This window comes from Sander vitreus, chromosome 18 (genome assembly GCF_031162955.1).
Source record: "Sander vitreus isolate 19-12246 chromosome 18, sanVit1, whole genome shotgun sequence".
NCBI lineage: Eukaryota > Metazoa > Chordata > Actinopteri > Perciformes > Percidae > Sander > Sander vitreus.
The window spans coordinates 12,510,921-12,537,780 of NC_135872.1; the positions used below are offsets into that span (position 1 = coordinate 12,510,921).

The following is a 26,860-nucleotide window of genomic DNA, read 5'->3' on the forward strand; positions in this document are numbered from 1 at the left end:
AAACAAATGCCTACACATTTTAATTATTTGCAGTTTGTATTTGACCAAACGACTGGTGTGTGCAGTGGATTATGTGTGATGCAATGCAATATATTGCCTACAGTATGTAACATTGTAAGATGCCTCATAGCAAACTTAGGAATTTTGAGTATGTGGTGTGCAGCTGATACCATGCAGCACATAATGCCACAGCACATTAGTGCTGCAGTGATAGTAGAGTAGATGTGCTAAACGTGTCTATTGTTTTTAGATTATGGTCTTTAGTTTTTTTATGTCATTTTGAATAGCCAGCCACAGTTCTTTTGGTAAGACAGTGAGAGTTGCATTGCTTTGTTGGGTGGAGAGTTGGGCGTTAAGCTGACTGGATGTTGGCTAATTTAAACATGTTTCACATATCATTGATTGCAATAAGGGTAAGGGTTTGGAAATGTCAGGCATTAGCCAAGCCAAAATGGTTCCCAGTTGTTGTGTAAGGTCAAGTAAGGATTCATCACTTCCCAACAAAAATATCTGTGCAGATCTGAAATAATACTCATAACTAATACTCATGTTACTCCTCTGCTCCGTTTAGCTGAACATGGCACTCTTTAACTCTTTGTTATTTTGTGTCTGCAGATGAAAGTGGGTAAGAGAGTGCCTTTGTTGGAAATGTTTTTGTTTTCATTCTTACTTCAAATTTTACAATCAGATGCAAAGCTGTGTTCAGTATGTTTGTCTAGTGAATTAAGAAAAATGTCCTTTTCTGCATTATTTTTGGTTTGTTGTTGAGAAAGTTGTACAAGAATCTGTCAAGGAATTTCTCCCTTACCACACTGTCTTCCTTAGTGTTTACAGTTGTCCCATGTGTTGACTCTGACTCCCTCTCTGACTCTGGTTTCTCTACCAGGGTGAAGAAGTTGAGGGAGACCCTGGTGGCGGTGCAGCAGTTAGATAAAAACATGAGCAGCCTGCGTTCATGGCTGGCTCACATCGAGACAGATTTGTCCAGGCCCATCGTCTACGAAACCTGCGACGACCTGGAGATTCAGAGGAAACTCAACCAGCAACAGGCATGTGGGACAACACACAAACAGTCCTGCACTACAAAAATGTGAAGCAGAACAGCGTATTGATATTTTAAAGGGCCTTTGTGTTGTGCAAAATGAACCACATTCAACCAAATTAAGCACATTCCCTGTAAGAGTTAAAAAAATGTTTGCAGCGTTTAACCAATATGTGGTAATGACATCCTGTCTTGCACACATACTACAAGACATGTGCACACTCAGATGTACAAGCACCTTCACAGACACAAACAAGCACACATACTTTGTGAGTATGTACTTTTCTGTAAATACTAAATAACAGCAGAATAATATGACTCAACTGAGTTGGTGGAAAATGAGTGACACTGAATCACAGGAGGAAATCGCAGCATGACTAATGCATACATATCTGGCTGTTTGTTTAAAGCTAGCCTACAGTCACTATGTTGCTTGCTGCCAAGATGCCGCTCTAAATGTGGACTGGATTCTAACACCCCACTGACCTCCTTCCTCTCCAGAGCTGCAGAGTTAGCTAACACATGCAATTACTGTACTTAAGCAGGCGGATTGTGTTCCTTCTGTACACTATTGGAGATTTAATTTATGGCATAAAAGACACATGGACCAAAGCCAGGAAGGTGCATCAGCAGACATCAAGCTACATTAACAACATTTAGAGAATGCTAAATGCTACACATACAACCTTTTAGTGCTGCAAAAATTAAGTTTTTATTATGACTCCCTTACAGGAGCTGCAGAGGGACATAGAGAAACACAGCACAGGTGTGGCGTCAGTGTTGAACCTGTGTGAAGTCCTGCTCCACGACTGTGACGCCTGCTCCACAGAGACAGAGTGTGACTCCATCCAGCAGGCCACCAGAGGGCTGGACAGACGCTGGAGGAACATCTGTGCAATGTCCATGGAGAGGAGGCTCAAGTCAGTGCCTCTTTGATAAATTCAGTCTTGTATACAGTATCTGCATTCATATGCACGCACTGGTGAACATCGTTAACCAGTGCTATCTTTTATGGTGTATGGTTAAAGAGTTATCAAAGTTGCACTTTTACATTTAATCATACATAATTGAGATGCTTATATAAAAGATTTGGCCAACTGTCCTAAATGAACAATCCAATATGTTAGATATATATATATAAATATATGTATATATACAGATGCACTTGATGCCAACCAAATCCTGATATTCAGCATACTGAACTGTAGTGAATATACTACTACTAATCATACAATCATATGTTTATATTTAAGAAAATCTAGCCATGACATTACTGAACATTTTTTCTGTGCAGGATTGAAGAGACGTGGCGGTTGTGGCAGAGGTTTCTGGATGATTACTCCAGGTTTGAGGATTGGCTGAAGACCTCAGAAAGAACAGCAGCTCTGCCTAACTCCTCTGGAGTTCTGTATACTGTCGCTAAAGAAGAGCTTAAAAAGTTTGACGTGCGTACATTTAACTTGTATTATGAGAATGTGGAGTAAATGACTGAGCTGCAGTTGCACAGTGTTTGCATGTATACATAGCTGCATTTGTATTTGAGCCAAATGCATGTCTTGTTTTAAACATAATGTTTTTATAAGTTCATGCTTTGATGTTTTTAAAGTTTCCTGTCATACATTTGAATTTCTCCGTGTAAGCAAAATACATTTCAAGACCGAGACTGTCACTGCAGGGTAGAGAAAAGTGTTTCATGTTCCTTAAACTCGTCTACACTGGTCTGCTCAGCTGCTGCAGTCCATCACTGTGCACGTGCACATTCCTGCTAGCTGGCTGTCTGGCCTGCGTCATTGGGATCTGCACTGTTTGTGCCTGATTGGAAAGTTAAATATAGATTAACTTTGCATATTTCAGCTTAAAGCTCATATTTTGAGCTTTAACATTTATTGACCTCTTATTAATTAGTGTACCATTGTTTTTGGGTTATATATATATATATATATATATATATATATATATATTTCTTTCTCACTGTAGAACAGAAAAAAATGTGTTTACAGATTATATGAGCCATCTGTAGTCTTTGTTAATTGTTTGTTTTCTTTGTGCATGCGCATAAAAACGTTTTAATAAAAATATAATATTGTATGTGTGTTTCCAAATAAGTGTGTCCTATTCAGAGCTTTAATTTGTGTGTGTCTGTTTTTTTGTCACAGGCCTTCCAGCGTCAGGTGCAGGAGTGCCTGACCCAGCTGGAGCTCATCAACAAACAGTACCGTCGCCTGGCCCGGGAGAACCGCACCGACTCTTCCTGCCGACTCAGGGAAATGGTGCATGATGGGAACAGGCGATGGGATAACCTGCAGAAGAGAGTAGCCGCCATCCTACGCAGGCTCAAGGTAACATTGTCTTAGATTATTGGCTCAACGACTGAAGTTTGCAAGAGTTAGTTACAGTATACAGCTGATTTACTCTTAATTAGTTCTAACCAACGCTTATTCTATTATTTATAGGTAGTATTTATAAACTATTTCCATATTAAATATCCAATAATATCTTCCTACTTCAGTCCATTCACTTTATTAAATTAATGAATTTCCTGAATTTATTGAGAAACAACCTAGTTAATATAAAAAGATAAAGAAAAACAATAAAGCTTACATGTCTCCCTCTATTCATTCAGCACTTCATCAGCCAGAGGGAGGAGTTTGAGACCGCACGAGACAGCATCCTGGTGTGGCTGACGGAGATGGACCTCCAGCTGACCAACATAGAGCACTTCTCTGAGTGTGACGTACAGGCCAAGATAAAACAGCTCAAGGTAAGACAGAAATATTAATTCTTAGATGACACAACAGGCCAACATGATACATAACACAACTGAGATGCAAAGATTTTTGTCTGTTGTGAGGCCTCACTTTGAGCTAGGCGAAACTGATGGAAATTTTCTGTAATTTAAACATTTTATTGGGTACATTATTAATTGAAATACTTTTTACATACGTGTGTGTGTGTGTGTGTGTGTTTCTTAGGCATTTCAGCAGGAGATCTATCTGAACACAGGGAAGATTGACCTGGTGTTCAGACAAGGTGAAGCTCTGATTGAGAAGAGTGAACCTCTGGACGCAGCCGTCATCGAGGAAGAGCTGGAGGAGCTGCAGAGATACTTCCAGGAGGTCTTCGGACGAGTCGACAGATACTACAAGAAACTCACACGACTGCCTGTGAGTAAAGATACACAGACGACACACATTAGGTAGCATACAAAAATACTCTAAAAAATACTTTGCCTGACTTTCTGCTGAAGATATGTTCACTCCATATGCGACAATCTGTAAACACATTACAAAATGTACACTACAGCTGTCTTCCTTTACCACCGATGACATGGTAAAAACGTGTCCAACATAGTTTCACGCTGACAGCTGGTAAGGAACAGATCACACACTCATGTTATATTTGCATGTTAACAGTAAGTGCGTCACACACGTTCACCTCACAGTACCTCACTAATTGCACTCTCACACTTCTTAGTTACACATATTTTGAAATTCTATAACCTTTACAGTGTCTGACCCTCCATTTTTCTGTGTTATTTTGCATTTTCTCCCATTCTTGCATTATGCTGTTCCTCCTATCATCTTGCTTTCCTTCTTCTACTAACATTTTCCTGTCCTTCTCTCTCAGCTGGCCGATGATGACCTCGATTGTTCAGACAGAGAGCTGGACATGGAGGAAGGTGGTGAGCTCTCTGAGCTGCAGTGGGGCGACTCCTCTTTGCCCCGGACATCAAGCCGTCAAGCCTCGGGTACGACCGCCCTCATTAGGGCAGAACGCTCAGGACGTGACACCCCTGCCAGCGTGGACTCCATCCCGTTAGAGTGGGACCACGACTACGACCTGAGCAGAGGTCTGGACAGCCCTGGAGGACGAGGCCATGGGGAAAGGAGCCGAGGGCAAGAGGAGGAGGATGAGTATTTGAGGACGGCTGTCACAGTGCTGTCAGGTTGGTACAACTTTACTACTGTGTGATGGATGATTTGCTTAATTGATGTTTGCTGATTGCTTGTGGATGTAACCGTAAGATGTTTTTTTAATTTAAAGAGGTCTGAAATAAGACATTTCCTGAAAAGAACTATATAACACTTATTACAAGGAAAACAGCGACAGTGTTTTAACATATATTTTATGTTATATAAGTTTCCAATAGTAAATGAATAATAAATTATTTGGTTTAAACTGAGCCTCTCTGTCAGGGAAATTCCTTTAGAAGCAAATTACATTTTTTTTTTCAGGAAACTTTCTAGGTCATTATTAAGAAATTACAGAGACATACAATTAAGCATTACCAATGTTTTCTATGAAATGAGATCAAATTGAGTATATGTATGAATGCTGATAAGCGATTTGAAAAAATATGAATTTATTTTTAGTTATATGGCAACAGCATGGGAACTGATGTGTTTTGAAAAAAAGATTTAGGTTGTACCCTCAAGTATGGAAAACAACATGACACTCAGTCTACCACTAGAAAAATATAAATCATAGAGCAATACATTATTACATAAACGTGTGTTCTCAGTATTGTAATGTGTTTGTATTGTATTGTAACATTTTTCTGTGAAAGCTGTCTTAAAAACAAGGCACCGATTGTATCTTTTTAAAATAAGAATCTCAACCAACAAGTATGCAAATGAGGTCCAGCCATTTCTTTAGATGTGGCACCAGTTAACGGTCTCAGTGGCACTCATTTAAAACACAAAAGAAACACAAAAAAGTTAAAAGAGCTCTGAGGTCAACATCCAGATCAGTGCCAAATCATTATAGATTAGCACAGATATCACATTCAGTCATGCCCACATTGTAAGTAGTATATGTGTTGTATGTCTCTCTTCCCAGATGTAGTTATCCCAGAAAGCCCAGAGGCCTATATAACACTGACCGAGAACACATTGAAATCATCCTCTGGTAGGAAACAGCAGCCCCCCTGGTTTGATAAGGAATTGTGGCGAGAAAAATGAGAGCATGCCATAAACTATAACACGCTTTTTTAATTTTTCTACCACACGGAGGCATCATTTAGGGTGCATGTTCCACCATCCAGAAACATCCTTGCATATTAAAAGTGCAAAGATGACATCATTGCATGCTGACGTCCAGATCACTAATCTCAGCCATTGCATTTTTACTTGTGTGTTGTTGTTTTTTGGTCATTTATTTCACAGCTAATATCGTTTTTAACAACGTAAAAATCTGACTTTGTGTTCTTTTCTGCCACGTCTTGCCTTTATTTTGCATTTCAGACTAATGCATGCCATCACAGCATCAGTCTACACCAACAGCATGCTAATGAAATCTTTGTCATCGAAAGCTTTACCCTCCTAGTTTTCTTGACCCTGTCGTGGGCCTCTGTGCAGGTGAGCCGGACCAGCTGGAGGCCAGTCTTAGACAGTTGGATCAGGCTCTGGATGCAGGGCGATACCACCTCCAGCAGAGAGAGGCCACCGCCAACAGCTCCAGCCCCGACATTGACTCCACATACATGGGCTATGTGAGTCCTGTTCATTTGACATTTGATGTCTTACATTACGTTCTGACATGCACATTGGATCAACATATACAGTAAACTTTTATTGCAAGCCAAAACATGAATTCCACTAACATCATCCCTCCAGATGCGTCTGATGGGAGAGTGTCGAGGCAGTATAGACGCAGTGAGGAGAGCAGAGGGAGAGCTGACAGAAGACGAGGATGACGTGCCGGGACTCACCAACCCCACCAGCACAGACACTCAGAGTGCAGGTCAGTTACACACGAACACACACATATCATGATAGATGACCTCCTCCTGTAAATACTGTGTGAGTTAAATTGATCTGATCTGTTTCCCTCAAGGTGTGATTGAGCGCTGGGAGCTGATCCAGGCTCAGTCTCTGAGTGAGAAGCACAGGCACAAGCAGGACCTGCAGCAATGGCAGCAGCTGATCTCAGACCTGCAGACCATGAGGGCCTGGTTGGGTCAGTCTGAGGCTGAACTCAATCAGCTGCGAGGGCTCGATCTCAGCACCGACATACACACCATCCAGCAAAGAATCAAGAAGCTCAAGGTTTGTTTACTGTGTGTCTGTTTTTAGTTGCTGTATCAGAGCAGCAAGAGTTGGTAATTGTTTTATACAAAATGTAGATTAATTTGTCCGCTGTCTGCGTCTAATTTCTAGGAAGCTGTCATGTACTCTCTTTTTTGCATTTGGAAAATGGAACCATCATTTTTGCAACATCAGTTTTTGTCACCTTTTCTTGTTACCTTTTCTTGTGTACATTTATCTGTTTCAGTGTCTACAGTATATTTTTAGGAACTGTACATGAAGTACATTTGTCTGCATTAATTTGACCCCACTGGCCTTGATATGATGTCCTACTTCATATGCAGGGCTCTGAAAGTTTTGACCTTCCACTCACCCTTCCACACACACTCACTCCTTAATACTGAGTCTGAGTAGCATTAGGCAAAATAACACTATTCTATAAATACACTCCTCTGAAGCCTAATAGCTTACATCAAACAGCCTCTATCTAGTAGCCACCTACAGTCTGGCCCAGTTCATGGTTCAGTGTCATTATAAATGGTTTCCCACATGAAGATGCTGTTTTGAATACTTTCCTAATTGACTCTTCACTTTAGGAGCTGCTGAAGGGGGTGGATGCCCACAAGTCAGAGGTCTTGTCCATCAATCTGAGCAGTGCAGACTTCCTCCAATCAGAGCCTGACTCTGAGGAGGCGTGGGAGTTGAGGGACAGGCTGAAAGAGATGAATGCATGCTGGGATTGGCTCAGTACCTCCCTGGAGGACTGGAGGGAAGAGCTACAAAGGGCACTGATGCAGTGCCAGGTACGAAAAAACACACATAATAGGCATCCTTAGCATGGTTCTCTTATTTTATGTTGCAACTTCTTTTGTACATAGTAATGAAAATAAACTTGTGTATGTATGTCAGGTGCTTTATAGCTATAGAATTTTGCAGCAAAGCAAGTTTTAAAAGGTGGTCCACAAACATCAAAACTAAATACATGCCATGTCTTGAGGTATAAAAGTCTTTCATCTCCTTGTATTTTTCATTTATGAAAAGAGAATTAAGAGATTATTTTTATGGCACACTCTTTTATGACTTCTTATGACATACTGTACTGTGACTTTTTATGACATACTATACTAGTATGGCTTTTTATGATATTTTTATGACCTACTATACTATAACGTTTTTATGACATACTATACTATAACTTTTTATGACATACTATACTATGACTTTTTTGACATATTACACTATGAATTTTTCATGACATTTTTATGACATACTATACTATGACATTTTATGACATACTATGACTTTTTATGACATACTGTACTATTACCTTTTGTTTTGCTTTTGACATAGTACACTATGAATTTTTTAATGACATTTTTATGACATACTATACTATGACTTTTTAATGACATAACTTTACTGTGACTTTTTATGACTTTTCTATGACATACTATACTATGACATTTTATGACATTTTTATGACATACTATGCTATGACTATGAGTCTTTTCGACATGTCATGTCATATACTTTTATGACTATACGATTACTTTTTTATAACATACTATACCATGACTTTTTTATGACTTTTTATTTATTTTTTTAGATAAACTTTTTATTGTTTTTATATTTTGGAACATACAGAACAGACAAATACAATTGAACAAGAACAAAAATCTTTTATGACTTTTTATGACATACTATACCATGACTTTTTTATGACATACTATGACTTTTTATGACATACTGTACTATTACCTTTTGTTTTGCTTTTGACATAGTACACTATGAATTTTTTAATGACATTTTTATGACATACTATACTATGACTTTTTTTTTACATACTATACTATGACCTTTTATGACATTCTATACTATGACTGGTTAGAACTCGAAGTTGCGATGAGGTCTTAAAATGTATGGAAAGGGTCTTAAAAAATGCCTTAAAAGGTATTAAATTTAACTTCAGGAACCCTGCTTATACCCTGCAATCACTATTAATCATGCTATCTTTCCTTTCAGGAGTTCCATGAGATGAGCCACGGTCTGCTGCTGTGGCTGGAGAACATCGACCGCAGGAGGAACGAGGTGGTGCCCATCCCTCCCAAACTGGATCGTGATACATTAAGAGCTCATCACAAAACACTGACAGTATGTCTCTCTAATACGAAGTTTGTGTTTAGCAGACTTGTGTTTTTTATCTCTGCATCTCCTCTGTTATTGCTTTTATAATAATCACCATTAAGTAAGTGGATAATTCAACTCAGTAGTTCCTAAAGTGGGGTTTAGGTACCGAAGGGGTTTTGAGAGTAAAGTGAAATTCTGTTTTTTTCGTACTTTCTTCACCCCGTTACCTAAAATATAGCCATATGATTATGTTCTAAGCCAGATCTAACAACAGCAATCATATTAGATTTGGTTCTTTTGGGGGAAACAGTGTAAAATCTGAGTCCATTATTGTATGTTGATTGGTTTAGTGGTTCTCTGTGTTCTGTAAAACAGTTTAAGTCTGCTCTAAAGATAACAAATGTTTACACTCTATTAACTTTAAAAACAGGATTAGAAACAACTAAAACAAAGATAAACATTTAAAAAAATCTCTGATAACATATACAAATAATCTTAAAAATGATGAATCATTAATGTTAAAGCATGAAAGCCAAGGTCTTTATTTTTAAAATACCACAAAGACTAGCCATTTTAAGATCAAGAGAAAAATACTACACAGTTCAAAGACAAATATGTTGTACACATTATATTGCTGACTCCTCTGTCTCTTTTATTTTCTTGCAGCAAATCAAGCGTGAGCTTCTGGACTCGCAGCAGAAGGTGTCGTCTCTTCAGGAGCTGTCGGCTCAGCTGCTTGTTAACACTAAACCTCAGACTCTGCTGCTGCAGTCGCAGGCCTCGGAGCAGATCCAGGCTCAGGGCAGCGCGTGTCTGGAGGCCCAGGAGAAGGTGCATGTGATCTTGAACAGGCTGAGGCTGCTCCTCAGGGAGGTCAGCTCAGACCTGGAGGGGTTGGAGAGGAGGCTGGAGACCACGGACACACCGCAGGTCAGAAAATGCTAAATATAGAGTGAATGAACTAGTGGCCCCTTAATGTTGACAACAAAATCTTCCTCGCCATTAATAGCATTTTTATGATCTAAATATTATAGTGACTGTTGTTGTTTTGATTTATTTTTCAGGATTGCTTACCGTTTCCTGTTAGCAAATCAGAAATCTGTGGATCAGCTGGTCCTGTGTCAGAGGTGACTGTCCAAAGTCACAAACGATTGGTAATGTTTCCCCTCATAATGTCCATGCTCAATAAGAGGCCCCAAATAATATTGCAGTCAACTTACCTTCTCCCTTTGGTTTCCAAGTAGACATCTCATAGACATGTGCCTACTACCCTTTTATTTATTTTTTATTGTTAATATAAATGTTTTCCGTTTTTCTATTGCTCTGCTAACATGTACTAGAAAAGATTTGTTGCTGCCCCAACACTCCTGCCCCCCCTCCCTTTTTTTAGATGTTTTTTGCTGTCCACACCATGTTGATCTGCCAAAAATGTACAAGAAAACCTGGCTTTTCGTTTCCCACGATAAAACTGTTCTGTAATGGCTAATTTCAGATCTCATTTTGGATTTCATGTATTAAAGAAATTACATTTGTTTTCTGTTTTATTACTATGTAAGTAATACTTAAAGCAACAATATGTAACTTTTCCCTCTTCGGTCCCCCTACAGGTTGTCTCATTGGAACTGCGGCTGTAGTTCCAATGAGACAACTTGTAGGGGGACCGAAGAGGGAAAAGTTACATAGTGTTGCTTTAAACATATTTAATTTGTCAGTTTCTTTTGACTTATGATAATTTAGTCTTGAGAAGCCAGATTTCTTGGTTCTTAAAGTCAATCACCATCATTGATTATGTTGCTGCTCTTCGGTTGTTGATGATTCCTTCTCTAGCGATGTTATGGCTCTTTATGTTATTTGTTTTTTCTCTCATCTGAGGCTTTGTCTTTATTTGCCCTTGACTGAAACATTCTTTTCTTTCTTTTACCCCTCCCTGCTCATTACGTGGTACAGCCCCGAGGCAAAAGTAGTCAGGCCCACCCAGGACACCCTGAGAGCGGCCCGCGCCACAGGTACCTCTCTCCTGGACTCTAGAAACACGGGATGATAATGGAACCAAAGCTATGCCTGACTAGAAACTTGATTTTATTTAGTCAACCCATGAGAAAATCAATTAATCATAATCAGCTATGTTTACTCATTGTAAAATATATTATTAGATGATTTTGATTTTTTGCTTCTTTAATTGATTGGTTTTAAGGCTTTAACCCTGCGTTCCATGATCCTCCCTTATTCTAGAGACCATGTTACAAGCTCTTAAACGAGTGGGGAATCGCCTACATCAGGCCGCTCCCTTTCTCCTTTAAATGTTTTATTTCACTGCTTCTCTTTGCCCTGCTGCTTTTTGAATGGCATCATGAAATATTGCATTGTTATACTTTTTGCTTCTCCTTTCTCAGAGTGGCTGTAGCACTCTCCTCGCCCACTAGATGGCATTATCTGAATCCCGGTGACCCCTCAGCCCTCGTTCCTTTAGCTCTGTTTTTCTATCTTCCTGTTTCATTCTTTTCATAGTTGAAAGCAGGATATGATGCAATAACTCCTGCGTTTTTTTCCTTCTACCTTAACTCCCATTTTCTTTCCTGTTTCCTTTCCAGACCTCTTAAATCACCCACCTCTGACTCTGTCTTTTCTGATTTAACTTTCTATGATTTCCATTAAATGCCAACAACAACAACACACAGGCCTGGTGAAGACTCTAAGCTAGTCTTGCCGTGAGTTTTGTCGTAAAAATTATGTCTTTGCTTTCCCCTGATAGCATCCTTTATATGAGAAGCAGGGACTCTATCACATATTAATGGGCTGTGGAAACTGAAATCCAGCAAAGCAGGAGGGTTTGCCATGAGCCACATATATAAACACATACACAGTACACAGCAGCCTTATGGTAGCATCCAGGAGGACTAAACAACTAAATGAAATCAGCAGGCTACAGAGCGAGAGGCTGGAGGATTGTCAGGGTGTCTGACACTCCTTCAGCCTCCTCGAGGATGAGTCGCAGTAAGAACATGCTGTTCCTCCCCTTAAGTCTAACTGTGGAAATCTCAGGGGCATTTGGCATTTCTCCTGAGTCTGTCTGGAATGAGATGTGGCATTGAACTCACACATTCTGCTCTAAAGCCAGAACGTTTCCTCCCCAGTGAGATACGGCCGGCTATCTACGAGGGCTTGTGGTTTTTCTAAGTGTGTTTGTGTTTTGTGCGTATGCAGGTCTGCTGTACATGTGTGTCTCTGTTCAACTTTGTGACTCTCAATCTCTCCAAAACTATTGGATCTGGATCTATTTGCCGCATTTTTGTATTCTTGCTTTCTTTCCTGTTGAGTGTTTGCTGAGTCTTCATTCTTTTGCCAGACATGGGTAAAATAGTATTTGCAAACATGTTTAAATTCAACCTACTTTAAATGTCAGAATTGCCAGATTTACTGTAACTAGATATAATTTTCCTTATTGATTAATCTGAGTATATTCTCAATTGTTTAGTCTATGAATTGTCAGAAAATGGTGAAAAATCACAATTCTCTAAAGACCACCGTGATGTTTTAAAATGTCTTGTTTTGTCCAACCAACAGTTCAAAACCCAAAGATATTTCATTTACGATTACATAAAACACAAAAAGCAGCAATTCTCACATTTGAGAAGCTGAAGCTTTTTGGTGAGAAAAAAAAAAGATTAATTATTTATCAAAATAGCTGATCAATTTTCTGTCGATTGACTTCTTAATCGACTAATCCTTTCATCTTTAATCTGTAATCTAATCAAATCTTATTTGTCTTCATATGCTTCCCATTGATTGTATTAACTTTCTGGCACTTTGTACACTTCAACTACATTCCAGCTACCAAAGCAAACCAAAATGAACACTGAAAAATGTTTCTGATTAAACAGTCTTAGCTTGAACATCATGCGTTTCTGATTTAAGCCCCTGAGGTTTGAGCATTTTTCACACTATATATCTAACTTTGAACAATTAAAAAACGCTATCAAGGGGTTTTCACAAAACATGATTTGCAAATACCAGTGAACTCAGGTCTTTTCTTTGCTGTGTTTAATTTCACTCCGTGTCTTCCAGCAGCCGGAGCAGATCTCCAGGCGCCGCTGGCTGCGTTTCCTCCCATTCTGACCTTCCAGACAGCTACTCCTCGCCGACCTCCTCCTCCTCAAAAGGCCCGTCCTTCCTGCTGCGGGTCCTCAGGGCTGCACTTCCCGTCCAGCTGCTCCTCCTGCTCCTCATTGGCCTGGCCTGCCTGGTGCCCATGACCGAGAAGGACTACAGCTGCCACCACGCCAACAACTTTGCCCGCTCCTTCCATCCAATGCTGCGCTACACCAATGGACCACCGCCCATATGAGAAGTCGCTGAATATCTACCTACTGCTTTGCCAAGGACTCCACTGAATGTTTCCTCTTCACCCCGTGCTCTAAAGCAACACACTGTTCCCATGCTCGGGAGCAAACATGCATTATGAAGTGATTCAGAGGTGATATGAAGACTCCTCTGACGAACATTGCACACCCACTCTCCTGAACTCACCTCAACCCTTTAAACCCACTCTCCAGAATAAATGGACCATCATCTGGAGACCCCCCTCTCCCCCAATTTAAATATTCCATCTTGTTTTAACTTAAATATGTATTATTTTTTAAGGTTCCTGAAGAAACCTGAGAATTCAATGAAAACAAAGCACTATTTATATACTGTATGTTGGGAGCCAAAGTCGACCGTGCTTTCTGTCCATGATATCCAGTGCTGCTACTATTTATTTAGCGTTCAATCAGTTAGATTGTTAGTATTGATGAAGCTAAAGCACCACCTTGAGTGTGGGATATTGTACCTGTAAATTGTACAGTAGACTTGCAGTTTGAGTAGCAATCATTCACAGTCTCAGAAGCAAAAGACACATCTGAAGAATAACTCCGACATAACGACTGAAACAGCACAGAAATCAGCTCAACAGGAGTTCTTTCTGAAGGATGAACATGTTTTCTGCTTGACACATTTCAGAAGAACATGCTTGAATTTGGAAAAAAGTCTTCATATGACGTTAAAGCTAAAACCTGAATCTATAGCACTGACATGAGCACTGTTGAAAGGTACTGCACTGAAACCGTCCAGCAAAGATGGCCGACTTCTTTCCCCAAAAGCCAAGGCTTGTATTCCTGTTTTTAATTTCAGTATTTAATCAACTGGGGAAATTATAAAAAAAAAAAAAAAAAAAAAAAGATTTGACCTCTCAACTGATTTGTATATTTTTGTTGAAATGCCTTTGAATAGGCAGTTATTTTTTTAACTTTCTGTTTGAGCATGCAATTGAAAGTCCCCTGCTTTTAAGAAAGCCAAATAATCACTAGTAGTGTTTTAGTGGACGGCTGCAACATGAAATAGTGAGCTTTGTAATACCTGCGATAATTATTCTGCTGTGATGAGACATCGGAATCCCTGCGTTGTTAAAACAGAATCTGTAAAAAAAAAAATATGATGGAATATGATTATTTATGTATGTACAGTTTGCTAATGCCGACTTCATGAAGAATACACTCTTTGCAAATAATAAAACATGAAATATTTACATTTGTGTATTCTTGGTCCCGATTTTGGGAAACAAACTTACAACAAACAGTGATGAACAATATTTTCTCAGTTAATGCTTTTATTTTTATGCACAGTAAACAAATGACAGTCAGTTCAGGTTTGACTGGACTTTCAGCTCAAGAGGCCAAATCCTATTGTATCCTGTATGGAGGCTTTTCATACATTTTAATTGCCTATATTTTTTAAGTACAGAAACGATTAGTGAATTAATTGGTAAGTCAACCGACAGGAAAACAATCCACAACTATTTGGACCAGCAGTTAGTAATTTTTCAAGTAAAAACGCCAAATAGTCCCTGGTTGCAGCTTCTCAATTCTGACCTTTCAGAAAGAATGCGAGACGAATGTTTGAGGCGAGTGCGAATTGAGCAACATATTCGCGCCATTCCCAGGGCTTATAGTAGATCTCTTTCATGAACGTACAGAAACGAGAATAAGTAAGTAAATAACAACAATCGAATATGTGCAAATACATTATGATAATTAGGTTTTTGGAGGTGTCTAAATCCAGCCAAACTCAACATGTAAACACTGAATTACTGGATGAACAATAACCGGTAGTAGCTTTGAAGTGGTTGAACAACTGCATCAAGACAAAAAACAAAAAAAACAGACACACACACACACACACGCACACACACTTCAGAAAACTTGAGTTCAAGTAAGCATAAAGAACAAACCGACTACACACAAAAAGCTGCAAAATTCAACAGATGTATCCTCATATATTTCATCATTAAAATAATTTTATTCCCAAATATATCAAGTTTAAACTTTTGTGTGTGCAGAAAACACAATACCTGATGTTAAGTCCTTAATGTTGGAATTTAAACAAAAATAAATTACACATTCATTTGAACCCTTAAAGCAGGGAGGAAGTGCACTTTGGTCGAGGCGAATAACAATTAGCTGCTCGTCATTTCAAAGCTGCCACAATATGACCTAACACCTGCCGTTTTGTAAATAATATTTAATAATAAGCTGTACTGTAAAGCTGTTAGAGACTCAAAATCACATAGAAGACAGCATAGAAGAGTAACCGCATTAAAGCTCAGATTGTAGTAAATTGGAGTAGTGCAAAGAAAAACTGTCTCCTTAAATTCAATTAATTTATAAATTATTATCTCATGAAATCAATCAAAAACAACCATTATCTTTTATTCCCAAACCTCTCTCCTCCTGTACTAAACACATCACCCATAAAAATGGCTTTTGACCTTCATGTTGCTTGCCGTGCTCGGTCTCATAGCATGTGGGTGCAGTCAGAGCGGGACCCTCCATACTGCAGGACTGTGGGGGCTCTGCTCGGGCTCTCACGGCTCACTCGGGGTCCTGAACTGGATCCACCTGAAGAGGAGCCGCCGCTGCTGTTGCTGCTGTTGTTGCTGATGATGGTGGAGGGAAGCTCTCCATCAGCCTGGGACCAGGGCTGATCTGGTCTGTCTGGCCGCTGGACGCGGTGAGCATCCAGCATCTCCAGCAGCAGGTCATACAGAGGCACTTTGTTCTTGCACTTAATGCTGTAGAGATGCTCCATGCCTTTGTTGCTGCAGGGAGATGAGGAATTTGAATGAGTTTATGCATCAGTCAGTTAATGAGGGCTGCTACAGATTTCTTTCTACATCCCTAAAGGCTCTGTTTGATTTTCTAATTGTATGTGTTTAATATATTCTGGAAAACACACTTGTTCCCAAGCAATAGCTTGTATTGGGATTTTACTCATGGTCTATTTTTTCAGTTTTTTTTTGCCCTTCAGTTGCTTTTTATTCATTGTTAATTTATTGTTCTGGTTTTTATTCACTACTTTCTTTGGAGAATTATCTTGCTACATAATTTAAATGTATTAAGGCTGGTGTTTCCTGTCCACAAATCAACTATGTGTTAGTTTGTCTCTCAGTACTTTCTGATCTTCCTACTTTGTCTGTATTCAGCCCCATTCGGCCATCTTACTAGATGGAAAACGTTTTTGTTGGGGACTACTTTCTGCTGAGGAATAATACACATTTGGTGCTCTAGTCAGTATTTACAGCAGCAGAATTATGTATGTGGGATCATTGTGATGAAGAACAATGTCAACCGTATAACAGCATAGCTCACTGATGTGTGAAAACAATTATCTATATTTGGCTTTGGATACACAACACAATACTTTGTACTTAGTAGGATCAATTTATTGTTGCTTTTGGTCTTTAAGGTTTTATTCTTTAAACTCTGGATAGACACTTAACTAAACAAATTGTTTTAGTGTGGTTTATATATTGTGATATACTTGATATACTCTACAGCAACAACTCATCAGTGAAGAGGAATACATTTAACTATTTACTTTACTTATTGATGATTAATGCTTATACCAGCTTACCTGAAAAGAGACCATCAATTATGTTTCTAAAAAGAGCCCAAACCCTTTTAAAGCATTTATCTTTTAAATTCAAAGAACCACTGTGGATCACTGAAGCAGATTCTCAGCAGAACATGTTGAAAACAAAAGGCTTAATGTTGTAAACAAAAACAAAAAATTCTAATTTAATTTCACCTCATGTGCCTGATGTGGGAGAGCAGGAGGAGCAGCTGTGCCTGCCGTCTCGACTGCTGCTGAACTGAGCATCCTGATTGGCTGATGTGATGTATGAGAGCGTCTGTGATGGTGTCAAGCATGTTCTGCACTGCTGCAGTGTCGTGGAGGGGCTCCATTGTACCGGTGCAGAAATAGAAGGCACCTGACAGAGGAAAAACATAAGCTTACAGTAAATTTGTCAAGCTAATGGACCTTTCTGTTCTTAAACAGAGACTTCAGTAAAAGTAATTCACCTCATATAGACATTTTTACTTTTACTTGATAAAAGATCAAGACTCAAACACGCATATAAGAGAAGAGCATTGACTGCAGATGCAGTATTGCCCACACAGCAATCAAACATTCATTCGGCTCTAGCAGCTGTGCCAGTTTTGTCATCCCGCTGGTATTTGAGTTTCTATATAGAATATCTCAATCTCCGGGACAAACGCAATCCTCTGTGCTGCCTCATGTTGTCATGGGAACAGTTATCGGGCATATTGAGGGTACACTCTGTTCGCCTAATGGGCCTGAATAACGTTCAAAGACATCTGTGGGTGTATTTTGACACTGTTCAATATTTACTCTTGAGGACCAAAAAATGTAAACCTGTGAGAAAGTGGTGTGCATGCAAATAAAACTGTGTGTAATTGAAAAATTAAGCTAGAGAGCTTATATTTTGATTAAATAATTGTCTCTGCTTTCCACTGTCATTGTTTCCAGGCATCACTTTACACTTAGTTTCTCTTAAAATGTTTCACAAGAAGGTCTCTCACACGTGTTGCCTCACCAGAGTTGAGCAAGATAATAGCTTTGAGACAGACAAACTCCTCGAGCTTCAGATTAAGCAAGCGGAAGCGGGAAGCAGTGGCTAGCAGCATGTCAAAGATCTCAGCCATGCCTTCGACACAATCGCCTTCGTTCCTAGAGAACAGAATAAAAGAAAACATGAGGAATTTTGTTTAGATATTTGAAGTTCTCTTTTCTTTCTTTTTTAAGATTATTTTTTGGGCTGAAGACATGAAAGGGGAGAGAGGGGGGAATGACATGCAGCAAAGGGCCGCAGGTCGGAGTCGAATCCGGGCCTGCTGCGTCGAGGAGTAAACCTCTATATATGGGCGCCTGCTCTACTCAGCTAACCAGGCGCCCAAAGTTCTCTTTTCTTGTGTGTTTAAAATTCTGTAAGTCACACATAGACTAAGTTCTGAGCTGCAGTGCACCATCAGTATTCAAAAAACATCTGTTACCATTAAGCTATCCAAAGAGTGGCCAGATAAACAACTAATGGACTGAATCACTGCAGTGCTCCATTTGTCAGCACAGTTGAAAAGTGAGGGAAAGATGGATAATATCCAGTGGTTGGAGTGCAAGATGAACTTGGACAGCACAGAGCCAAGGGGATTTTTCAATCCTGACCAACAGCGTTTTAGTCATCATGTCCAATTGCTGAGGACACTTGGAGGTTTTAGAGATAATACTATGTAATACACTTTTGAATCAAATGGGACCATCAGACACATCAGAGGGTAAAAGCTTTGTTTGTCTGTCTGCATGTCTCCCTCATGCCTCTGTCTCCACCTTCCTCTCTTTTTCTCACTGAGGTAGATACTGAGGTCTGGCCAGCTTGTTTACTTTCAACACGGGGGAAAATGGAGGGAACCAGCTGTGCCTGCAAAGCAAAAATCCATGCCTCACGTCCCGCATTTCTAGTTTTTGTCCTCTCTGTTCGTCATTTTGCTCTCTCTCCTCCGCCTCCTTTCCCATCATCTCTCCCTCAATAGTTCTTCCTTTGTCATCACTCCTTGCATTGAGTCTTTGAGAAATCGCTGTCCTGGTTGTCAGCTCAGTACTGTAATGATTAGAGAGGCTGCTCTCCTCTCCATGGGGAACCTGTAATTATCATTTCACTCTATGATGGTGGCACAATGGCTGGCAAGGTGTGAAATGGAAAATCTACAATGCTGATGTATCATTCTTAAGATGCGTGTGAGAGTGAGAGATAGAAAAAAAGGTAAGAAAAGCACAGAAAGAGAGATGAAAAAAATATAATAAGGTGAATGTCACAGAGAAGTCAGGTGAGTATTCCAGGCTACCTGTCCAGTATGAGGTCCTGTGCGAAGATGAGTTTGCCGGGGCAGTGGATGGACCTCCAGCTGAGCCCGATCATCAGCACCTCCAGCCATGAGCTCTCCAGCAGCTGTGCCTGGTCATGGAGGCCCAGCTGCAGGAAACCTAGAAAAAACACACACACACACGCACGCACACACACACACACACACACACACACACACACACACACACACACACACACACACACACACACACACGTGTTTTATCATGATCACAGCAGTTATTTGGAATCAAGACCAAATCCAAACACAGACAAAAACCTGGTGTCAGCAAGAGTTGCTGTATCAGTGCTGATTACTCTGAGCGTTGGATGTTAACTGCGGATTTATAACACTCCCAGAGTTAAATGTTTTCTGTGCACCTTCATCCCACTCATAAAAATAGAAATATGCATTCCCTTGTTTTCTGGCAGGGACTGGCTACTTAAATGAAACCATCTACAATCTCTCTCCTCTTAAGCCTTATCACTGGCACTCAGCTGTCACAATTCATATGTAATTACAGCCAATTCCCTTCCATTGTCCCTCTCTCTCCCTCTGCTTGGGACCCCTCACAATTAAAACTGTGTGCCTTTGGGCTTTTAGTACCACACAAGGTTGTAATAAGGTGGGTGTGTGTGTGTGTGTGTGTGTGTGTGTGTGTGTGTGTGTGTGTGTGTGTGTGTGTGTGTGTGTGTGTGTGTGTGTGTGTAAATAAAAAGGGTGATGTATCCTATACTGCATTTAGGCTCTATGGGGTGCCAGGGGACAATCCTCTCAAAAGTGATGACTGTAATAACCATCACTGTAATGGCTCTGTGTGCATGTGTTTGTGTGTCCACAATAAAGGTCGCCCATCACCTTGCTGTTGCCTACGCAGTCAAATAGACAACCATCGAAGACCATCACCTCTGTCATATCTGTATATTTAAATGTTTAAGAAAGACACCATTTCCAAGCTTTAAAAATGATATGTCCCAATTTGGACAAAACATGTCATGGTGCTCCAGCAGACCTGACTCACATGTTTTGCACCTGCCCTCACCCGGCAAGTATTTTTTAATATCTATCCAAAGCTACAGACATCAGCAAGAATGTTATTAAACTGGAATTTATCCATCTGGCCTGATGATTTTAACGAACCTTGAAAAAATAAAGTTTGCACTTAGAATGCTACAATCCAACACTTTTATAACCTTAATATATGTAATATATTTTATAACTGACAGTTTGTGACGAAAATACATTAATTAACTTTCTTTATTTTTTTGTTTTCAGTAACTGTATCACTTTGATGGGCTATTTTTTATTTATTTATTTCTATTCTATTATTTAACTGATCACATGCCATTTTGTTATCCACTATGTGATACATTCAGTTTAAGGGCAGTTGTACAAGATTGTCTTTTTGCTTAAAGGCGCACTATGAGTTCCTGCATGGTTTCAGCACGATTTCATTTTTGTCTCAAATTGTAGGCATCTCTCCTTGATCCGCTAGCTGCCTGCCCCCTGAATCTGTCATCTGTTTAGCTTGCCTCTGGCCCGCCTATATCAGATACACCGATGTGATTGGTTCAGCTCGGCTACAAGGGCATAGTTAACGAGAATCATTGCTCAATGCCAGAGTGACTCGCTGAGCAAATTCAAATTGTGCTCTCGCTAGAACTCTGGATTTCCAGGGTAGGAAAAATAGGGTCCAGGTTGAAAAATACCGGAACAACCCTTTAAAAGTGCACTATGAGTTCCTGCATGGTTTCAGTGCGATTTCATTTTTGTCTCAAATCATAGGCATCTCTCATTGATCCGCTAGCTGCCTGCCCCCTGAATACACTGTGAAAAAGCCCGGTCTCGGGAGACAACACAGGGGTCGTAAACGTCAAACAAACACTAGAGGGACAGGCTGTGCACCAAAATACAACAAACCACGTTCCAGCCAATAACAAGATATTTGGAGGAGGGGGTGGGGGTTAGTGCGTCTTTTTCACTGACATTAAGGCTGCTGCTCTAAAAGCACACCCTCCCCCAACCATCTTGTAGGTGATTGGCTGGAATGTGGTTTGTGCACTTATAATAACAATCTGAGTCTGTCAGTGGCAAAAACAAGCAAATCTGTCAAATTTTTAAAAAGACATATCTTTAAAATGGGCCTGAAAAATACACTGCATTATACATTCAATATATAAGAAGGTTTGTACTGCTGAAAAGGATTAAGAGTATTTACTGGTGGTGTGGCTACCTTGCCACTCTATGAAGTACCTGGAAGCTTCTTGGCCCATGCAATCATGTGGACCAGCTCCTTATCGGCCATGCTGGTTAGCAGGGTCATCATGGTGACCTCAGTATAGGGTCGGTTTAGCTTCTGACGGGAGCACAGTATTGGGGGCTCGGCACCCTGGAGAAGGAGGAGCACCTGGGGAAGCAGCAGAGAAACAAAAAATGTAACCAGAAAAATAAAAGCTGCTGTGTTTCAAATTGATTTAAAGTAAGTACAAACAGATTTTAACATCCACAAGCCACATTGCCCTGAAATTTGGTATGTGGTCCTAATATTTCTTTAAGATCCAAATTTCCACCAGGCCAACAATTTGCACCCCAACAAGGTATTTCAAAAACATATGTCTCTACATGAATAAGCACCTGGTCAGGAGGCATGCCAGTCAGCAATAATTTTCCTCCTCCACCACAAGCACTACTGTGTTTCCTCCCGTCCTGAGGGGGCACTGTCCTGTGCGCCAGGACCTTAGAGGCCTTGTTTCTGTCATTGGTGCCAGTCCGTCGTTTGTCATGGCGCAAAACACGCCCGCGGTCCTTGCGCACACCTTAAGCACACAGCAAGTGTTTAATAAAAAATAACACGCAGATAAACAGAAAAAGCCACAAACATGCATGCACACAGTCGCAACAAACCCGTCAGGCTTTTTTTCTTGATATCACTCACACATAACTTCATATCCTGTTTTTACCACAAAGTCCAGCAGTGCAGATTATATGGATGCCTGTGTGATTCAAGAAGTATGAAAACAAACCGGGGGTGTGTTTTAATCAGTAGTTGTACTCCTTAAGAGGAAATCACTTCAAGGCCATGTTAAAGTTAGTCTCAGGCTTATCTGCCTCCACCAGCACTCTCATATTTGTGCCGATCCTTTCAGCAACAAGTAATGGTTGATAAATGGCAATTAGTTTTGAAATTTGTTAATAAGTGGGTAATCAAATTAGTTTATTTAGCTGACATAAAAACAATATACTGAAAAGCTAAATAGTGCAAAATGAAAAACTAGTCATAAAAGACTGACATGCAGACAGTAAAAACACAGGATAACCAATACCAACTAAATTTAGTAATAGACAGCACATTGTAGAAATGAAAATTATGTAAAATAAAACAAGAGAGATTGGTCTTGGAAAAAAATGGGAAATCTGCTGTATGCTGGCGTTTTCTACCCACCTCCTTTCATCATGCCAACTTCGTAACACTTCCTAAGACGGCAAGCCTGGCAGCTCTTCCTCCGATTCCTGTCAATAGTACACTGATTGGTTGCTGGGCACATATAGTCATTGTGACCTGAAATGGAAGAAAATCTATTACTTCAAGCCCCCCACTCCATTGTTCAGTTCAGATGTATGTTATTTAATAGCCAGGAACACTCTATTCCCATTAAACGTGGCATCTTGGCTTTGTCATTGTCATAGACTATTGGTTTTCTTTATGAACAGTCTTTCATTGCAAGACTTGTCAATATGATGACATGACAAATTGAATAAATACAACAGTAATATACCTGGCCTTTGTTTTAAATGCACTGTGTCTGGGAGTGTAACAAAATTAAAACATTCTGGAGAGAGGTGATCAATACAAATATGTTCATCTTGTCTGTGAACATTCCCCTTGACCCTAAGATGATTTTGCTGCACATGTATCCAACAAATCTGAATCTGAAGCCCCAAGAATATAAATGTATTGATTTTGCTATACTACAGGCAAAAAGAACTATAGCTCTAATTTGGAAGAAAATGGAGGCATCTACAAATGGTGTTTGGATCAAGAATATGGCTAAATGTATGTCCATGGAGAGACTGACATACTGTATATTGAAAGGCAAATTGGGGATGTATGAGAAAATCTCCTGACATTTGGAGGGGTTGTTGAAAATTGTATTTCCAATTAAAATGAATAAAAACAATGTTAAAAAATAATAATAATGACATGATTAAGCCACCTACAGCAGATTATGTTTTTATCTGCACACAGAGGCAGCAGTACATGAAGGGTGTACACCATGTCATATGAAAGACATGAGATGCAAACAGAGAGGAAAACGGTTCAAACTAATAGAAACAAAGTCAAATCAAACTTGAAATTTAAATTCTATTCCCTTAACTTAAAATCTGTTTCACAATGTCATCATTTTTCCATATAAAGCTCAAGTGTGACTGCTAATTTCTCTGTTGAAGTTACAGGCAGTTCACTTCCGTACCATGAGCCTACTAGATCTGCCTGATTACACCACACTACATTTTTTGAATTTGTTGACTGATAGCAAAACTTATTTTTATGGGGCATGTTGCTCCATTTACGAAGTTGACTAGTGTACTGTTAATTGTGTTCTTTCATATGGTTATAAGTTTGACTGATACAATAAGAAACATTATTCAAGTCTAAGCATTTGTTAGACATAATCTCTCACAAACAGCTAACGTTTGAGAATTACAGCCATTGGTCACAAATGGATGAAACAGAGAGATTACCTACCCTGGATGCTCCTCTTAAAGAAGGCTTTGCAGCCCTCACAGGACCACACCCCGTAGTGGTACCCAGAGGCATAGTCACTGCACACGGCACAGAAACGCGTCTCTTTGACAATCTCAAACCCCCCGGCCCCAGCCCCGGCTCCAGCTCCTGACTCCCCCACGCTGTATGACTCGTCACTGGTGTTGTACTGGTCCTCCATGGAGACTGACTGCTGACTGGATGGGACACTGGACCTGCCACAGGACGTGGATTTCAGCTCTGTTAAATTATCTCACATATTGACTTAATGATAAAGTGTGTTCATAAAGTAGTAGTAGTAGTAGTAGTAGTAGTATTTATTTATTTCTAACATGTAACAATTTAAAAACAAGAAAGCAAATAACAAGAATAACAATAAAATTAACAGTAAACATATAACAAACCCTCAATATACAAGTTCTCATAAACAACATATATAAATATTACATGTCCGAAAAAGAGTAGGAAGAAGTTGTACTTAAGGATAATGATTATAATTTGTGGTGCAGAAGAATTGCTCTAATAAATGTCTTTAACCATAAAAATTTGGAGCCGGCAACTATTTATTTACAATTCTTACATTCACCAGACCAATATTAATTTTAAAGTGGCAAAGACAAAAGCAGAGTACTATTTTCCACCTGAGACAGGAAGCAATCTCTCCGTGTACTTCTGTTGTTCTTACATATTGTTCCTTTCTCAAGGTCTTTGACAAAGTACTTAATCTCTGGAATTAGAAACCAGGACAAAGCCTGATCCTTTCCATGGAGATAGTGGCAATGTTTTGTATAAAGTAAAAGATAAAAATGCCGTTATATAATTATGTTTTGTTTATAACTACATAGTGAGGACTGAACAGAATGCAAATGAGTGTCATATTAAATCTCGTTATGTGGCAAAATACCATACAACCACTTAATAGGAAACACCAAGTCAGTAGAGAAAATACAGTAAAATTAGGAAATAAATAAATAAATTATTAAAAACAAAATACACAAAATGAAAATGTATTTTGTCATGGATATTATTCTTTAACTTTGTATTCAAATCATGACAGAACCATACTAGAGAAACAAATCGGGTATATCAATGTTTTGTTTGCACTTCTCCTTTTAGTTAAATAATCACTGAAGCACAAACAAAACTGGCCAATCGGACTCAAGCTGAGGTAATGGCAAGAAATACATAACATTTTTACAATCACACAACACAAACTTTTCTCCTCCCTGTTGGTAAAGAATAAAAAATAAAAAAGTAAGTAAAAAATTGTATTCCCTCACCTGTAGACGGGTGTTGAGGAAGTTTCCAAATAGTGGTGGCTGGGTGGGTGCATAAAGGGGCTGAATCGGGGGCTGGAGGGCACAAACACAAGAGGACTGGTAGGCCCACTACCCAGGGACTGGCTGCCATCTGAGGGTGGTCCGTGGGCGTCTAAAGGAGCAGAGTAGTAGCCAGTGGTAAAGTGGCTGTAAAGAGGAGTCGGAGCAGGGGTGGAGGCAGCATAGTCGTATGTCCCTTCCAGGAAGTCCACAGTGGCTACCCCTCCAGACCCCCGACTCTCTTCGTGGTACATGTCACTGGAGAGGGCACGCGGTGGAGGTGAGGGACGTTGTGGGGAGAGGGTCTCCAGTTCTGAGAAGGCTGTGCTGATCCTGGGTCTGAGGACTGGTCCACAAGGCTGCCGGCTCTGTGCCGGGCTCTGTCTGAGCAACATCACAGCACAACAGCACTGATATGCAACATGAATTAGACTTCCTCTCCCATTTGCTGGGAGGAGGAGTGGAGGCGAGTGCTGCTTTCTCTCTGTCTCCCGTGCCTTATTTCCAATAAAAAGTGACAGACAACTGGAAGGGTCCAGTATTCTTCTCTTTTGCTCTATCTGCCTTGATCTTCCGCCCACCAAGCTCCAAAAAAAAAAAAGGCACCAAAAAGACTCCTCCCAACCTCTAGCAGGTTTTTTCTAATACATCTCCATTAATGTGTAGGCTGGTGGAATAAAGAAAGAGGAAGATGGACAGGGAAATAGTGACTCCTAAATAACCTTCCTGTCCTCTCTCTCCCTCACACCACTATTAAGGACTCTCTTTAAACTTCACAATTATCTTACACTGAACAGCTTTCGCTGATGGCAGCTGGTACCCAGAGAAAAAACATCTGTAAACTATCAGTAAGCTGTTTAATTTATCTGACACTCAGCACGCTACCATCGTGACGTACGGTATGACCGGTCTATTTGTCGCCAGATAATTGAATACACCTGAGACTCTGCAATAAATCAAATTACTGTTGAAATGAGAAACATTACGACAATGGTTTAAAACCACGGTGGCTAAAAAAAAAAAAGGCAAAATCTACCATGATACACTACTCACCTCTCATGTGAGAATCATCCTCCTATGTGCTGTGCAACATGGGGACTGTTTTAGTCTTCTCTCTCGCTCTCTGCTTGCCTCTCTCATCTCGCTGACTCTCAGAAATCTAGCTCATTGGACACACTGGAAAAAAACTTTAAAAAAGAGAATAAACAAATTAAAGATGCGGCCAAATCGATAACCAAACCACGGTGTGTTTTAGTGCCAGGTCACCATAACACAGCAAACAGAGCAGGAGGTCAAATCTCATTCCAACAGCCAATAATTACACAATC

At 39.9% G+C, this 26,860-nt stretch overlaps 2 protein-coding genes across 2 annotated transcripts in view; one reads left to right on the plus strand and one right to left on the minus strand.

The window, feature by feature from the left end:
- Nucleotides 1-14,758, plus strand: part of LOC144533110 (nesprin-1-like) — an 84,771-nt gene extending 70,013 nt beyond the window's left edge. The window contains exons 86-101 of the mRNA XM_078274264.1: nt 887-1,049; nt 1,775-1,962; nt 2,337-2,487; nt 3,199-3,381; nt 3,666-3,803; nt 4,015-4,206; nt 4,670-4,988; nt 6,400-6,533; nt 6,658-6,784; nt 6,878-7,089; nt 7,665-7,871; nt 9,091-9,219; nt 9,862-10,125; nt 10,260-10,349; nt 11,143-11,201; nt 13,261-14,758. Coding sequence (XP_078130390.1) covers nt 887-1,049; nt 1,775-1,962; nt 2,337-2,487; nt 3,199-3,381; nt 3,666-3,803; nt 4,015-4,206; nt 4,670-4,988; nt 6,400-6,533; nt 6,658-6,784; nt 6,878-7,089; nt 7,665-7,871; nt 9,091-9,219; nt 9,862-10,125; nt 10,260-10,349; nt 11,143-11,201; nt 13,261-13,540 — 2,836 coding nt within the window. The 3' untranslated portion in view covers nt 13,541-14,758. The remainder of the gene's footprint in view (nt 1-886; nt 1,050-1,774; nt 1,963-2,336; nt 2,488-3,198; nt 3,382-3,665; nt 3,804-4,014; nt 4,207-4,669; nt 4,989-6,399; nt 6,534-6,657; nt 6,785-6,877; nt 7,090-7,664; nt 7,872-9,090; nt 9,220-9,861; nt 10,126-10,259; nt 10,350-11,142; nt 11,202-13,260) is intronic.
- A 69-nt stretch (nt 14,759-14,827) lies between these two features.
- Nucleotides 14,828-26,044, minus strand: esr1 (estrogen receptor 1). The gene is made up of 9 exons (XM_078274265.1): nt 25,494-26,044; nt 24,196-24,428; nt 22,891-23,007; nt 22,083-22,264; nt 21,702-21,855; nt 19,431-19,569; nt 18,128-18,261; nt 17,317-17,500; nt 14,828-16,327 (listed from the first exon to the last, which is right to left on the minus strand). Exons 1-9 carry the CDS (start codon nt 25,925-25,927, stop codon nt 16,024-16,026), a joined length of 1,881 nt encoding a protein of 626 aa, XP_078130391.1. The 5' UTR covers nt 25,928-26,044; the 3' UTR covers nt 14,828-16,023.
- Between the last annotated feature and the right edge of the window lie 816 nt (nt 26,045-26,860).

Coding starts and splice junctions, on each gene's coding strand:
- esr1 (XM_078274265.1), bottom strand. CDS start 25,927: ATGTTGCTCAGACAGAGCCCGGCACAGAGCCGGCAGCCTTGTGGACCA. Junction 18,262..19,430: donor CAGGACCTCATACTGGACAG/GTAGCCTGGAAT, acceptor TCTGTTCTCTAG/GAACGAAGGCGATTGTGTCG. Junction 17,501..18,127: donor TATTATCTTGCTCAACTCTG/GTGAGGCAACAC, acceptor TTCCTCTGTCAG/GTGCCTTCTATTTCTGCACC.